The sequence below is a fragment of the Colletes gigas genome, unplaced genomic scaffold (genome assembly GCF_013123115.1).
Source record: "Colletes gigas isolate AHSC1104 unplaced genomic scaffold, ASM1312311v1 Colletes_gigas_Sc00016, whole genome shotgun sequence".
In the NCBI taxonomy this organism is placed as follows: domain Eukaryota; kingdom Metazoa; phylum Arthropoda; class Insecta; order Hymenoptera; family Colletidae; genus Colletes; species Colletes gigas.
This window is the reverse complement of record NW_025106645.1, coordinates 14292-30546: the sequence shown is the minus strand read 5'-3', so window position 1 is coordinate 30546 and position 16255 is coordinate 14292. Positions and strand designations below refer to the sequence as shown.

At 36.1% G+C, this 16255-nt stretch overlaps 3 protein-coding genes across 4 annotated transcripts; 2 read left to right on the top strand and 1 right to left on the bottom strand.

The window, feature by feature from the left end:
* LOC122400108 (gamma-aminobutyric acid receptor alpha-like) lies at positions 1-8102 on the top strand. The gene is made up of 10 exons (XM_043401350.1): positions 1-120; positions 232-299; positions 445-665; positions 4044-4126; positions 5314-5513; positions 6163-6250; positions 6508-6668; positions 6905-7081; positions 7618-7754; positions 7892-8102. Exons 1-10 carry the CDS (start codon positions 39-41, stop codon positions 8100-8102), a joined length of 1428 nt encoding a protein of 475 aa, XP_043257285.1. The 5' UTR covers positions 1-38.
* Positions 8103-9085: 983 nt separating this feature from the next.
* Positions 9086-14273, top strand: LOC122400158 (E3 ubiquitin-protein ligase Topors-like). Its single transcript, XM_043401456.1, has 7 exons — positions 9086-9203; positions 10538-10967; positions 11060-11293; positions 11364-11635; positions 11715-11873; positions 11942-12155; positions 12241-14273. The coding sequence occupies exons 2-7, from the start codon at positions 10579-10581 to the stop codon at positions 13235-13237; spliced, it is 2265 nt and encodes a 754-aa protein (XP_043257391.1). The 5' UTR covers positions 9086-9203; positions 10538-10578; the 3' UTR covers positions 13238-14273.
* A 205-nt stretch (positions 14274-14478) lies between these two features.
* LOC122400160 (probable dimethyladenosine transferase) lies at positions 14479-16193 on the bottom strand. Of its 2 annotated transcripts, none has more exons than XM_043401461.1 (5): positions 15996-16193; positions 15397-15763; positions 14929-15278; positions 14753-14855; positions 14479-14645 (listed from the first exon to the last, which is right to left on the bottom strand). In XM_043401461.1, the coding sequence occupies exons 1-5, from the start codon at positions 16051-16053 to the stop codon at positions 14603-14605; spliced, it is 921 nt and encodes a 306-aa protein (XP_043257396.1). In that variant the 5' UTR covers positions 16054-16193; the 3' UTR covers positions 14479-14602. The 2 variants fall into 2 exon arrangements, with proteins under 2 accessions (XP_043257396.1, XP_043257394.1); XM_043401459.1 differs by having other exon boundaries at positions 14753-14859; positions 14933-15278; positions 15996-16191.
* Between the last annotated feature and the right edge of the window lie 62 nt (positions 16194-16255).

The window sequence follows — 16255 nt, the reverse complement described above, 5'->3', positions numbered from 1 at the left end:
TATCGAAGTCCGAGTTAAACAGGGGAACAGTAAATGATATGGTATCTAAAAATATTACCATGGTTCTCGAGAATCTCCTAATGAATTATGAAAATAATCAGCTACCCACGCATGGAAAAGGTAAAGTATTTGGCAATAGTTGTATTACATGGAACAATATTGTTTGAAAATTAATGTACAAAAGTTAATTTGATGTTAGTGTAGATACTATTATGAATTTTTGATTAGCAGGAGTACCGACTGTGGTAAAAACGAATATTTTGATAAGAAGCATGGGCCCTGTATCTGAACTCGATATGGTACGTCTAAAAAATAATTAAAATAATTAATGTTTTCATAAGCAGATAATTATCAAGACATTGTATTACACATATTTGGTACCGGTATCTCTTCATATTCTTTTAAAATTTTAAAGTTAAATTTTTATAACTTTTATTTTCATAGGATTATTCGATGGATTGTTACTTTCGTCAATCATGGAGGGATTCACGTTTAAGCTTCTTGGGCCCGATAAAGTCGCTCAGTTTGAGCATCAAAATGCTGGAAAGAATCTGGAGGCCGGACACGTATTTTTACAATGGAAAACACAGCTACGTGCATACGATCACAGTACCTAACAAATTGTTAAGAATATCACAGGACGGGGACATCCTTTACTCTATGAGGTTACTTCCCGTTTATATTGGCAGCCAATTATTTTTTCTTTATTAGTAAATTTTGTACTACGTTTGTACAGACATTGATTATAGAGTTTCTTTTTTAATAAGTTAATATAAATCATAGTTAATGCTTTAATTATTCATCTGTATTGCTATTTCAAAAGAATATTAGGCGAAGTTGTCGAAAGATTATCTCATCACGAATTTGAACGGGACCTTTTTTAATTGCTTTGTTATAACATATTGTTGCGCCGGGACGGGGTGTTTCTTATTGAACTCATTAAAACACAACTAGACACAACACTAGAAACTTAGAACTGATGAGTAGGGAACTTTATTAACAGAGCTTTGTCAACACGTCTTTACTCCACGAGGTGTCTCGTCGTTCTCCTCTTTTGAATCGTTGCCGATTCCTCTGGCAACCGGAAGGAACGGGCTCTCGCTTCCGCTCGTTCGAAGGAGCAGTTTCACATCGTTGCGGAACAGTCTTCACGTTGCCGCAACGATGCATCTTCAGTCCGTCGCAACACTGCTCCCCCTCTTCAAAACGCGGACGTCCCGACCGCGGCAGATTCAGCTCGGACAGGCAACTTCAGTGTGAGCCTCCAACCTCCAAATCTGCCCCGAGTTTAAAACACCTCTGTCTGTAAAGTAAATAAACGAATAGATCGAACGTTTACCTGAGTGGCCTTTACCAGACAGTTAGCGCCTTGACATTCGTCCTCCGTCTCAAGGAAAACCACTCAAAAACCTTGAGCAAGACGCCGGTGCAACTTCCAAAATTCCTCTGCGAGAATGAAGAGATCCCGACTGCTCCTCGCCCTTCCCCTTGAATACTTGCGACTTGCGCGCTTCTTTCTTGACGTCTTCTCGGATGTGAGTTCCCCCAACTAAACGGAACAGCCCCCCTAGAGATGTTCCCCAATCATCAAGGAGAATTTCCTCGATGAAATGGTTGTCCGGAACATACTACGACTTTGCAGTCCGGCCACCAGAACCCCATCCGGATGGAGCCCCGGCTGTGGGGTAACCCTCCCGGTGAGGATTACGCTTCCACGACCGTTTGCGACACGCAAAGAAGAGAGGCTGTCCGCCGCCAGCAAGTAACCCCCACCCTAGCCTTCTGCGACGAAACGTCCTCTTCTTGGGCGAAGATGTCGGCCATCCTCCTCGATCCTCATCTCCCTGTATCCTTGCAGGAAACCTCCCGTGAATCGTACCGAGCGAGTCGATTCACAGGTACGACCCTCGGTTTGGACTTCGGTGAACGAGCTATTCGATAAATCAACTCATTAAGCCGATTTTTCACCTCGTAGGGTCCCTCCCAGTCGTACTGGAGCTTCGGGCATCTTCCCTTCGTTCTTCGAGGATTATACAACCACACCTTCTCCCCAGGAACAAAGGAAATTGATCTCGAGAACGAATCATACCACGACTTCGTTCTCTCCGAACAAATTCGCATCCGCTGTCGAACGAATTTATGAATTTCTTCTATTCTTTTCCTAGTTCTCACGATGTAACCATCTTCTTCTTTCCCCTTAGAAGAAACAGCTCCCCTTAGAAGATCCAGAGGAAGGCGCAGCTCCCGTCCCGTGAGGACCATCGACGGCGTATTCTGTGTCACTTCATGTTGCGAAGAACGATAAGCCAGCAAGAACGTTGGAATCCATTCGTCCCAGTCCTTTTGATGTTCTGCAACAAACTGAGACAGATATCGCAACAAGGTTCTTATCATCCGCTCTACGAGCCCGTCCGACTGAGGGTATAATGGAGTTGTCCTCGTCTTCTGATTCCAAGTATCTTCATTAGCTCCTTGAAGATGCTTGACTCAAAACTCCGACCCTGATCGGAGTGCAGCTCGAGCGGAACTCCGTGTCGGCTTATCACTTCCTTCAGCAACGCTGTGGAAATTGTTGTCGCTCGCTGGTTAGGAAGTGGAATCACCTCTGGCCACTTCGAAAAATAATCCATCACAACCAGCGCAAATCTGTTCCCAGCGGAAGACCTCGGCAGGGGACCAACAACGTCGAGCGCTATCCTCTCAAAAGGTGCTCCTACGTTATAAACCTTCATGTTTCCTCTTCCCTTCTCCGCAGGTCCTTTCCTCGCGGAACAGCTATGGCACCGGCGACACCAATCCTCCACATCCCTTCGGTGGTTCGGCCAAAAGAAGCGTTGTCGAATTTTCGCCAAAGTTTTCCTCACCCCGAAGTGACCTCCAGAAGGCGTATCATGGCATTCCTGGAGGGCTTCGGTAATCTTACTCTTCGGTACCACCAATAGCCGACTGGCCTCCTCTCCGCCAGCAGATTCCCACCTCCGGAACAATAAACCATGATGTACCTCCAATGAATCCCAGGTCTTCCAGAAGTACTTCGCTTCATGGGAAAGTGCTGAAATCTCTTGCCAAGTGGGGTTATTCTCTTCAATCTTCGACTGCCGAATAAATTGCAGATCCTCATCCTCTTCCTGGGCCTTAACCCAATCTTCCGTCTTCGCAGATATACAGATGGTTCTGAAGACAAGATGCTCCTCTTCGCGACCTTGCTCCCCCTCCACGGCTCCAATCCTCTCCTCGACCGCGGCATCTCTGGCCGAAGCGGCAGCCCTCTCCGTCGTACGCCGCTCCTCAGCTCGCTCGCGTTCCTCCACTAACATTCGCTGTTGCTCCTGGAACTGAGTGGCGATATTCCGCTGCAACCCCTCCAGAAGCAACTCCAGCGACGACAGAGCCTCCGCCCCGGCAGCAGAACGAGTCTCCATCCCACTTCTGACACCACTGTTGCGCCGGGACGGGGTGTTTCTTATTGAACTCATTAAAACACAACTAGACACAACACTAGAAACTTAGAACTGATGAGTAGGGAACTTTATTAACAGAGCTTTGTCAACACGTCTTTACTCCACGAGGTCTCTCGTCGTTCTCCTCTTTTGAATCGTTGCCGGTTCCTCTGGCAACCGGAAGGAACGGGCTCTCGCTTCCGCTCGTTCGAAGGAGCAGTTTCACATCGTTGCGGAACAGTCTTCACGTTGCCGCAACGATGCATCTTCAGTCCGTCGCAACAATATAAACAAAAATAGTAAAAAAGGTTGGTCACGTTGTAATAATTTTGAAAAAATCAATTACCGCCGACAAAGTTTGAGTGATGAAACAGAAGACAATTAATTATTCCTCTCTAAATTCAAATATTTATAAATATATAACACTATTTATTTACGACAAATTTTTTACGAGACAATTGAGACGGAAAAAAATTACCAATCTAATACCATGATTCATGCAACGTCCTGAATTAATTCAAGCGTATAACGTTGCTCGTTATGTGCTTATATTTGAAATGTTATAAAAGAAATTTCCTAACTCTATTTTTAAATTAAAAATAGGCTTACGATAAAAGCAAAATGTCCAATGGAACTGAGGAATTTTCCTATGGATCGACAGTCTTGTCCACTTATTCTTGGAAGTTGTAAGTAATTTTTGAATTTCTTAAAATTTTGCATAATATTGGAAACAGTATTAAAAATCATTATTTAATTTTTTTGGTCCACCGATCAAAAGGAATTATTTATACAGGGTGTTCAGCCACGCCTGGGAAGAATTTTAATGGGAGATTCTAGAGGCAAAAATAAGACGAAAATCGAGGATACTAATTTGTTGATTGAGACTTCGTTAAAAAGTTATAGAAACATTTCCAGCCACACAGTATATTTTCGGTAAAGAATTTTTTTCTCGAAAGCTTGTAGGATTTCGGGGGTATGTCTATTCATCAAATATGATTATAATTAACCCCTGCAACCGAAAATAATTTTTTTAGAACGATTTGACATTTTTTAATTTTGTCGAAAAAGTCCACCTCTCGAATTTGTTTCTCGTATGTCTATTCACGAAAAATGATTGTAATTGATCTCTGCAACAGAAAATAATTTTTCCAGAATGATTACAAACTTTTCAATTTTACCGAATTTCAGCACGTCCACTTGTTGATTTTTTCTAAAAATTTGTTATTCATTTTTAATAATTCTGGTCAACGCCCTATAGAAAAGTTGTTTAATACTTTTTTGTAGGTACTCATGAGCTCTACTTTAAAAAAAAATTTCATTGAAATATATCCACTATTGCAGGAGTTATGGCTGTTTGAAAATTGGACCATTTTTATGGGGTTTTTCTTACTTTACGGGGTCAAGGAACAACTTTTCAAAAATTTATGGAATTTCTACATATTCTACACCAAAATATGCGTTGTTTGCCTTTTGAAACATTAAAATCCTCCTATCCGTTCAGGAGTTATGACATTTTAAAGATATGCATTTTTGGGGATCCATTGCTGGCCTCACATTACATTTTCGATCAGGAATTTTTTTCTCGAAAACGCGCAGGATTTCGGAGGTATATCTATTCACCAAATATGATTGTAATTGACCCTCGCAACCGAAAATAATTTTTCCGTAAATTATTTGAAATTTTTTAATTTAATTTTGTAAGAACTTTTTAACGAAGCCTCAAACAACAAACTGATATTCTTGATTTTCGTCTTATTTTGGCCTCTAGAATCTCCCATTTAAATTCTTCCCAGGTGTGGCCGAACACCCTGTATAACTATCTATTAATTTTAAGTTTAATAATGATTATTCCGATTATTTTGCTCATTTTTAGATGCATATACTTCTCGTCAATTAGTTTATGAATGGCAGGAGGGTTCGTCGGTGAATTTCGTTCCTGGAATGGCACTTTCGCAATTCGATTTAATGGGCTCGCCATACCGAAATTTAACTTTCATTCGTCGGGAAGGTGAATTTTCGGTTCTCCAGGTTTCCTTTAATTTACAACGAAATACTGGTTATTTCATCATTCAAGTAAGTCTATATCCGTACAATTTTATATTTTCTGCTTTATTTAATTAAAGGACAATGTTAAAAAATCGATGATTTTTTACTTTGGTTTGAAACAAAAAATTCACTCTGTATTTCTTATAAATAAAATAAATTAAATTTATAAAAATTATAGTATACAAGATGTTTAGACACCTCTGAGAAAAATTTTAATAGAAGATTCTAGAGACCAAAATAAGACGAAAATCAAGAATACTAATTTGTTGATTGAGGCTTCGTTAAAAAGTTATTACCGTTTAAAGATTCGCCTGTAGAACGGCAATCTGTGAACAGCTGCGTGCGCGCGATAGGTTAAGACAGATCGGTCCTAGAGGTTCTCACTCACAAGACTGTAAGGCTGTCAATACGTCAGTAAGAAGAGTTTCTCATGCTGAGTGAGAACCACTATCGCATACCCGCAGCTGTTCGCAGATTGCCGTTTTACAGGCAGAACTTTAAACGTTAATAACTTTTTAACGAAGCCTCAATGAAGAAATTGATATTCTTGATTTTCGTCTTATTTTGGTCTCTAGAATTTCTCATTAAAATTTTTCCCAGAGGTGGCCAAACACCCTGTATATTTCACAAATCATAAGCTTTATCGGCCATTTTAATACTTTTATGAATTTATTAGGTTTACGTGCCCTGTGTCTTAATAGTAGTACTCAGTTGGGTATCTTTTTGGATTCATCGTGAAGCTACCAGCGATAGAGTCGGTTTGGGTAAATATAGGTAAAATACCGGTATACCGTTATACTGGTATTTCGATATTTCGGTTTCTATAAGGGTTGTTACAATACAACCAATATTTACCGATGTAAATCTCTGAAAATAACAAGTCTGTATTGTATATTGTAAATTTAAGTTCCTATTCCTTATTTGATTATAAATTATTGTTAGAGTAAAGGATCTATTACTTACATTTTTGTTAAATTGGCAATGCTTATATAATTAACAGAAAATTGTTTTTTTTTTTTAGGTATCACCACAGTTTTGACATTGTCAACTATTAGCCTCGATTCCAGAACCGATTTACCAAAAGTGAGATATGCAACAGCACTAGATTGGTTTCTGCTTATGAGTTTTGGATACTGCATCGCTACCCTTTTAGAATTTGCTGGCGTCCATTACTTTACAAAGGTATTTCAACGGTTAACACCTTCGAATCTTCAGTTTAACGATTTTTTATTTTTTTAAACGCTGCACCATTTTAAGAAGTTATATTACTCTACTTTGTGATACTTTGTTTAAGCGGTAATTATTCATCCTAATAAATCCATGTAATTATTAATTTAAATTTATTCCACTTTTCGACGATTCGTACGTTCGTACAATTTTCAAGAATTTTTAAAACTCTAAAAATGTATTATTGATAGGTTGGTAGTGGAGAAATTCCTTTAGATGAAGAGGATTGGGATAACACGAGCGACGCTAGTTATCAAGACGGAATTTGTAGTATCGTGTCATGTAGTTCTCATTTAGTACATCCAGAATCTACAACTGATGTCCCTCGCGAAAGAAGCTCCTTAATATGTGACGTCTACAGTCTTAACGTAAGTATCTTATGCTCACACATAAAATTATTCTATTACTAGATCGTTAACTAACTTCTGCGGATTACCCTTAAATGATGTTGAACTTTGCTGAAATTCAGCTGTTTTGCCATAACAAAACTTATTGATAAATAGTGCGTTGACACCCGCGAGTAGTGTAGAGGATGAAGTATTCTTCGAACTGCTCGCTTCCCGTTCTCTAGTACCGGATTGGTTTTAGCAATCGCATAGGAAAATAATTCCTTTCATTCAAAGCACTGTAATTTCATCGTGATTTATAAATGTTAAAATATTATTTGACATTCATTTTGTCGAAATGAAAACCAGTCGATAACCGTTGCTATTCACAAGTCGATCAATCAGCTAGCGGTCGATAACCATTACCATTCAAAAGCGATTCAATCGGCTAGCAGTCGGTAACCGTGGGCAACGAAAAGCCGATTAATCGGCTAACAGTCGGTAACCGTTGACAACGAAAAGCCGATTAATCGGCTAGAGGTAGTAAAGTTTAAGATAATAATAATTTGTTCATTCAGGAATCAGTAACCTATGGACAAGGATGCATTTCCGTCTCTTCGAAACCATCAACAATGGAAAGACAAACACAAACAGAAGTATGGATACCAAAATGGCGGCAATTTCTGTATTGTCTCACTGGAGATGAGGCATTTAGGTAGTATACATACCTTGTTAAAAAATATTTTTAACAATGCAATAAATACATATTTCAACACAACACAGTGAAAAACGCTACAAACCTTCTTTTCAACCCAATAATATTTCTAGTATTTCTTTTTTTTTTAATTGCAGGAGGTGCAGACAAAGAGAAGCGGCTAGAAACTGTAAACAGCATGGAGAAAAAATTGCAAGACATATAAATAGTGTTTCTTACATTGACAAAGTGGCACGAATAGTATTTCCAGCCTCTTTTGGATTTCTCAATATTTGTTACTGGGTCACTTATGTCACTTACCAAGAAGAATTTAAATGGCAAGACCCACCAATCGGGTCAATTTCATAATAATACTCGCGTGTAAAAAAAAAAAATAAACGGTATAGTCTTAACTGGTAAATTAGAACGATCATTATGTTCTGACTTCTGGTTTCGAGTCTATATTAAAAACTTGACTATTGTGTGTATGTATAATACAGTCGTGAACAGAATTGAGTAGTCATTAAATTAAAGTTGTTTTGTTTACTCATTACACCTGTCCACTTAATTTTATCCACGACTGTACTATTTATTATTAGAATCGGTTGGTTTTTCAAAAAATCTTTCACTACTGATTACTAACGACTCCCATTGATCAATTTACGTACCGTCCTTCCACGAGAAGAAGGCACAGCGTATTTACATCCCCACTCTTGCTGCAGTCCGCTTATTGGCTGTCACCGATTTCGTCACCGTTTTCGATCAATGCCTGTAAGTCAGCGGACTGCAACAGGAGTGGGGATGTAAACACGCTGTGCCTTCTTCTCGTGGAAGAATGGTACATGCACCCTCAAATTTGGTTTCGCAAAAACTGAAAAGTGTTGCCTCCGTATGTTACTCCGTGTTTATGCCTCATCTCTCCATGTCCCCAAGTCCGTGGTTCGTGATCAGAACTTTGCATATCTAGAAACTTTAGGGCCTTCTGTAGCAGTGTGGCCAGATCGAGCATATTGAATGCATCGAAAACGAGAAGAGCAACGACGAATTTGCTATGGTCCACAGCGAAGCATGTCAAGCATGTGTCTGCTTTTCCCCCCATTGCTCTCCTAGGGGCTATAGCAAATTCATCGTTGCTTGTCTCGTTTTCGATGCGTTCAATTATGACCAATCTGGCCACACTGCTCTGCAGTTACCCAATCTTAAACCCAAGTTACCGATAGGAGTTTTCACGCAACAGTGCATCTTGCGTATGCCCTAGGAACTTTTATTCGTGTCATCATTGACAATAATTCTTACCTTCGTCTTCGTTTAGTATCTGTCTCACTCATGGTATTATGCTACACCAGTTTCCGCTTTGTGATCATGGGCTTCTGTAAGAGTACTCTTTCTCGAAAAAGGTAGCTTCTCCAAGACGTTAATTGTGTTTCGCATTGAAGCTAGTGTATAGATTTTCGTCGAAGTTTTTCGAAGGTAAGGCATATTCATGGAACTGCATCTTTTATGGAAAAAAATAGTGACATCGATAATCAATAACAAGCTAAATAAAATGAAACATACCGATTATCAAACAGCTTTATGACGCCTTCTTGCTCCTTCGTCTGACGTATTTTTTTTCTTTTTATTTAAGAGAAAAGGTTTCAACATTAATTTACTCTTCTTACCACTCATCGAAATATAAATCTATAAAGATTTGTCGTGTTATGATAGTAATGATTCAGGAATTGTTTCACGACAAGTAAATAGCATCGTTTATATTTTATGATTATCTGCATTGAATACTATTTCATTGACATCATTCAGTGACACTTTTCTCTAACTATTGTTATACGTTTTTGATAGTGTCTTCTATGCAAAAATGTTTTAAAATTTACAAACACTCAACTTTTCTTATGTTAAATGTAGTTTGTAAATTGACTGGACCTGAGTCATGAACTGTCTCTAGTGGAGCTTTTTAGTAATGTTGAAACAAATATTTTGTTACCCTTTTCTTTCAATTAATCAGATTCTTTCATATTTTTTGTAATGCTAAATAATGCAACAATTATATTCTGTTCTATATCTGAATTAAGTAATTTTTTGTATAACCATGTGTGATAGTCAATAATAATATTTTGAAAGTGATTGAAATTACTTAATACATAGTTACATTTTTATTTTTATATTTCTCAGTATTCATACAAAAATTTATAAACATATACTTGCATAAATATAATATTTTCAATGATTTATCATTCTTAATAAAGATTTATTGATTGTAATGATTGTAGTATAATGTTTCTTTTAAAATCCTTTCCTTAAGAACATGATTTTTAATATATTAACCCTGTGTGGACAGAAGTTTATTTGAAAAGTATTCTATGTACAATTTTATTTTAATTTAGTGAGTTGTTGCACATATATTAAGGAAAATAATTTGTGGCGAAGGATTTTTATAGAATTTTTTTATGTATGTTTACAGCAATAAAAAAATTTGTCCGCAAAGGGTTAATTTCTTAATTAGTAATTCTATAATGCTATATCATTTTGACATTGAAAAGGAAATGATATGTTAGGTATTTTCCAGGAATTGTAAAGTACATTATTTATTTCATAATATTGTGCAACAAAATTATATGGTGATAGGTTTAATATTTACTTTGATAGTTCTATGAACATTTTCAATGTTAATAAAATATTTACTCCAAAATATGGTATTACCTTTAATTTGTCAACTTGTTCAATTAAACTATAATATGACTAATTGAATTCTGTAAATGTAAATAAAATAGTTATATTTCAATAAAATATAATGTAATATATTTCAGGCCAGTTTCTTTTAATGGAAGAACAGGCAAATTAATTCATAATGGAGGGTCCATTAGAAGTGAAAGATTCTGCTACAGGTGCAGAAGAACCTATTAAATCAGAAGCACCTGTGCAAAATCCAGATAGTAGCGATCGAAGCGATGGCGCTGTGTCACCTCCTCCTAATTGTAGTATTTGTTTAGGCAAGCTAGTGAATACATCATTCACAGACAGCTGCCTTCATCAATTTTGTTTTACTTGCCTACTTCAATGGTCTAAAATAAAAACAGAATGTCCATTATGTAAGCAAACATTCAAATCAATCATACATAATGTAAGATCTGAAGAAGATTACGATCAATATCACGTGCCTAGAGAATTGGCTACTTTGGATATTAATTTTGAACTTGGACATGGCGTGGACGTCACTGGACATCGTTTTCATTACAGGTGCTGTATAGAACTCCAATTTCGTGTGTATTTTATTAGTACTCGTTATTTAACGCGCGATATTCGTAATTATAAAATTTTAATCATTTTAGAACAACGGTGATAGGACATCATCGGCGTCCGCATGAAATAGTGCTTAATCCAGAACAAGTTGCAAGAAGAGAACAACTGCCAAGCATAGCTCCTCAAGTTTCAATGGGAGAGCGTTTACGTAGACGTATAAATCCTGCCGATTACCGTCGTACTATTTATAGGCATGGAATTTGGGCTTCTGCATTACCTGATGTATTTGGACGTTTTCGCGAATGTAGTCCTGATTACTATCGGTTAGTCAGTATTCATCTATTGCTCTACACAAATGTCAACAAAATTGACATAACAGTATTTTATTTACAGAAGAGAACCAAGAGAGTTAAATCGACTTATACCATGGTTAAATAGAGAATTACAAGTGTTACTTACTAACAATGCTTCACATGTTGCATATGTATTGAGAATTATATTGGATGCTCTTAGTCAGTATGATATTAGAAGTCTTGAATTTCGCGATTTAGTGCGCCCTCATTTTGGCACGTTTACAGATCACTTTGTACACGAACTGCTCATTTATGCACGAACTAATTTCGATTTAGTTGGATACGATCAGTCTGTGGTCTATTTACCCCAAGGTTCATAATTTCATTAGTTATTTTTATATTATAAATAATACTTTGTACTGTTTTTATATGAAATTAATATTTGTTACAGGGTTTTCAAACGAATATGTGTCAAATATTGTGTCACCTGCATCTAGCAGTAGTAGTACCAGTTCTGACGACTCGGACGTTCGAGTTCTTGATGAGGCCATTGACCTCAGAATGAACGTTGTTACGCCTAGTTCGGGTCCCCATACGATCAGTATACCTGGTAAACTATTATTTATTCTTTTTAAATATTTAAGTTTGAAATATAATTGAAAATATTTTTTTAATTAGGTCCAAGTACCGTGGGACAAATGTTTCAATTGGATATTTCGTACAATGTACCAGATGTATTAACTATTTCCTCCGATTCCTCTATTTCTGACAATGAGTGCGAGGTAATCGGTTACGTTAAACCTCGTCATGAAAGAACACCGGAAATTATAGAATTAGTGTCTTCGGATCCTGAAGAAATTAACATTTCCCAAGTATCGGCTGATAATGCACAGTAAATAAATAATTTTTTTACTTTTTAAAAATTTTAATTTTAAGCAAAATAATTTCTGAAATTATTCTTTTAATGTTTATACTAGATCTTCCACGTTTACTTTTTACGCAGATGACACTCAACCTAGTACATCCGCTAAAAAAAGAGCTTCAATTTCTTCATTTACAGAAAGTAGTTCTGATTCAAATAGCGATTATACTTGTAGAAAAAACAGAAAATATCAAAGTCGTGTCAAGAAATCGAAAAGATGCACCACCAAAAGACGCAATCGTTCGGTTGAAACTAGGTCTCGTAACCGAGCAAGTAGAAATTTGTCCAGTTCTGGAGAAAGTGAGACTAGAAAAAGAGGAACAAGAAAAAATACTCAACGTACGATAAAAAGGAGAATAAGCAGCAGTAGCGATGAAAAGAAATCGAGAACACCGCAATATTCTGCAAAAGGTACCGTACGCGTTCGTAAAGACTTGATTAAGAAAGAAAATTGTTGCACGGACGATGAGTCGTACAGCAGCGATAGTAGTAGCGAGTCTGATGAAAATACTAGTAATAAAAAATCTCGTGCGTTACGAAAGCCGAAAAGAAGTTACAGTTCTAGCTCGAGTGACTTTGATACGGGTGAAAATGAAAGAGTTACGAAAAGTAGAGATAAAACAAGGCGAGCATCAGTTGTAAAAAGTTCGTATCGAAAAGAATCAAGATACAAGGATGATCGACAATCTATATCTAGAAGCAGCAGTACATCTTCGTATACGTCACAAAAAGATAAAAGAATTAGCTCCAGAAGACGGGAATCTCAACGAAATGGAAGCGATGACGATAGCAAGTCTACAAATAGAGATATATCGAGAAAAGGACGCGAATCTATGTTTAAAGCAATGATGGCAATGCGGAGTAGTTCGGACTCTGAAGAAGACCGTTACCGATCGCACAGTCAATGTAGCAGTTATTCAAATAAATCGTACACGCGTAAGAAAAAATCTAAACATAAAGATAGGCATAAAAGCAAAAAGAGGAAACGATCTAGCAGTAGAACGTATAATTCATCGATGCGATCGCGATTAACTCGACGACGTCCTGTTTAAGACTTGATATGTACGCAGCATTGAAACATTCCGATTCGAAGAATGATTCTACTAGATAAAAAGTAAAGAGAAATGTACAGCTCCTATGAGTGAAGGAGTCATCTAAGATCTCAGGGTAACTCTAAATCAAAATCGATGGAAATACGACGATGCATTTGATCGTTAATTTAGTTCGAACATAAAAAGATGCTACTAATAGCCCATGTTAATAAACCATTTAATTCAAAATTGATAACGAAGTTTTTAAAGCATTCGTTCATAAATGAATTGTAAACAATGATGAAGCATTGCGAATTCGTATTAGTTCTTCACGGTTTAAAATTGACATTTTTAATGGTCATACCATGATAACATGATAACAATTACGGCCAAAAGAACTTTAAGGCAAAGTATTTGTATTACGCTATATGAAATATGCAGTCGTATTGTTTCACTCCTTTGCTTTTTAAAAGAAAATGGCTTCCATTTGTGTTGTGTAACAATTTGTAAAGACTCTGTATAAAAGTTCCAACATTAACTAATAGATTTTCCTGTTTATAATTTTTTTTTTAGTGTACATTAATTGGATAAAAAAAAGTACCCAGATTCAATGTTAAAAACTTTGGATAATGCGTGAAAGAAGGCAAAGCGTATTCTATAAATGAAAACGATTACAGAGTATAATATCTCACCATTATCTTCATCAATGTACAACAATCTTGGGTATATTTCTTTACGATCTTGATTCCCAAAGAATGTTTGTAAATATACATGTATCTTATAAACAAATAATTTAATTAAAAGTTTACACAAACATAGTTTTTTTGTAAAGTAGGTAAACCTAGAAATGTTATATGTACATTATACATGTTATACGTAAATCATAAGGTAATCGGTTTGTAACGGATAATGAGTTTACCTTTTTTTTTGAAACTATAACATACATATTTAACCCTTTTGCTACTATTGACGACTAAAGTCACTTTTCGTGAATCTATCTGTGGACACAATCGATGACTTTAGTCTTTCACGAAATATTGCGCACATGGTACAAGAATCGTACTGAACACTGTTGAAGTAACGTTACTTGAAATATTTTATTTAAGAAATAATTTCATGTCTGAGACAATGAAATGTTGCTTAGGAATATGTCATTTACTCGTACAGTAAAACTGGGTACGTGAATACTTAGCAGACCTTATGGCTGTAGTGTATGGATACTTTTTGTCCAGCACTACTGTAGCAAAAGGGTTAGCATCGATTCGAAATTCAAATGATAATATCGTTTCTATGTTGTTTAGACAATTTTATTTATTCTTTCCGTAAAAATGATACACTCTTTTTAATACATAAGGTATATTTTTTCTGGATGATTCAAACTTTTAGTTAAGTAAAATGCACTCCCTTTGCGTTGAATGCGTGTAAAAGGCTAAAATAAAAATTTTGTTACATAATTAAGCACATGTTACTGTGAATCATGATACATGAATATAATGCCTGTAGCTTGTTTGAAATTAAGAACAATATTTGTTATACCTGATAAAGTCATCTATATCCATAGTTCTAGCACGTTTATTTGCAGCGTCTGCTTCTTGTAAGATACCGTTTACCATCTCTTTAATATCAAATCCTTCTAATACTTCCTGAATAATGTGTAAAAAAGAAGTTTTTAATATTCAAAAGCATTTGCTTCATCAGATGTATAATATAACTTGCCTTATCGTTCAGACTACAATGAAGTTTATAGTTTTTCTCCAACATTGTTAATATTGTGGTCTGCTTAAATGCTGCGGAAAGTGTTTTATTTTTCCTAACAAACGCAATTCGTGTCAAACCATCCCACTCTTGATAATTAATAGGAGGTGGTGGGTTATGTGGTTCTATCCTAACTACGTTTGATTCCACTTTTGGAGGAGGTCTAAAGTTATTTTTTCCTACTTTCATGAGTAAATCTACTCTTGCCAACAATTGAGTATTTATACTTAAACGACAGTATAATTTATCACCTGGTTTTGCTACTAAACGCTCTGCAAATTCTCTTTGAAACATAAGCACAGCACATCTGTAGAAAATAACGTGCCAATCAATCCCATTTCCTCTTGTGTCTCCTGTATATTAGAAATTAGCACGATTCTTTTAAAAATATTTTTAATTTCTTTATCAATTCCATTGTAAATTACCTGAACAATGGCCTGTGTAAAAGTAATTTAAATATTAAGGGTGATGATATCTGATAAGGTATATTGGCGACACACAAATTAAAGAATGGTAATTCGGTCTTCAAAACATCCCCTATTATAATTTGCAATTTCGACTGGTACAGTGTACCTTGCATACGTTTCTGTAATTCAGCCACCATTCTTGTATCTACCTCGCATGCTATTACTTTTTTGGCTTTGTCTAATAATTTTATTGTCATGTTACCAGTACCAGGACCTATTTCTAATACAACGTCTGTTGATCTGACAGCGGCTTTCTCAACCATATTTTGAATTATAAGTGGATTCTTCAAAATGTGCTGTCCAATATTAGTGTTAAACAAAATACCTAATACGAACAAATCAATATAATTAAACTATATGTAAGAGAATAATTTTAATTTATTAATCTTTCTACATGACACTCGTTTGCAAAACGGAGTTAGATATTCTATACATACGATAAATAGTGAATAAAATAACTTTTTTTTAAATCTAATTCTACTTCTAATTCAAATAGCAGTTAGCTTTATTGTAAACTTATTTGGCACGACTATAAAAATATTGTAAATGCCTCATACCCTGCTTCACAACTTCTTTATGAATGCGGGTTTGTTTCTGTGCGCGCACTTTTGGCATTTTGATTTCTCTATTGCTATTTCGTTATGTCTTTTACTCAATATATACAAAAGCAGTATTTAAAATAAGAATATGATTTTTACCACGCGTAAGTGGTACACATGTTAGACGAGAAACGAGCCAAATTCTTGTATTCAGTAGATCGTAATGTAGCAGGTTTAATGCATTTCTGCGTTAACGTTTTCAGCTCCCTCTTACGTAG

Excerpts from the sequence above, each read along its gene's own strand:
- LOC122400108 (XM_043401350.1), top strand. The coding sequence starts at position 39 with ATGGTATCTAAAAATATTACCATGGTTCTCGAGAATCTCCTAATGAAT. Across the intron at positions 300-444 it reads CTGTATCTGAACTCGATATG|GATTATTCGATGGATTGTTA; the intron begins GTACGTCTAAAA and ends TTATTTTCATAG. Across the intron at positions 6,251-6,507 it reads CAGCGATAGAGTCGGTTTGG|GTATCACCACAGTTTTGACA; the intron begins GTAAATATAGGT and ends TTTTTTTTTTAG.
- LOC122400158 (XM_043401456.1), top strand. The coding sequence starts at position 10,579 with ATGGAGGGTCCATTAGAAGTGAAAGATTCTGCTACAGGTGCAGAAGAA. Across the intron at positions 11,636-11,714 it reads TGTGGTCTATTTACCCCAAG|GGTTTTCAAACGAATATGTG; the intron begins GTTCATAATTTC and ends TATTTGTTACAG. Across the intron at positions 12,156-12,240 it reads GTATCGGCTGATAATGCACA|ATCTTCCACGTTTACTTTTT; the intron begins GTAAATAAATAA and ends TGTTTATACTAG.
- LOC122400160 (XM_043401461.1), bottom strand. The coding sequence starts at position 16,053 with ATGCCAAAAGTGCGCGCACAGAAACAAACCCGCATTCATAAAGAAGTT. Across the intron at positions 15,764-15,995 it reads TAAAGAAGTTGTGAAGCAGG|GTATTTTGTTTAACACTAAT; the intron begins GTATGAGGCATT and ends TGTTCGTATTAG. Across the intron at positions 14,856-14,928 it reads TAGTCTGAACGATAAGGCAA|TATTAGAAGGATTTGATATT; the intron begins GTTATATTATAC and ends TTATTCAGGAAG.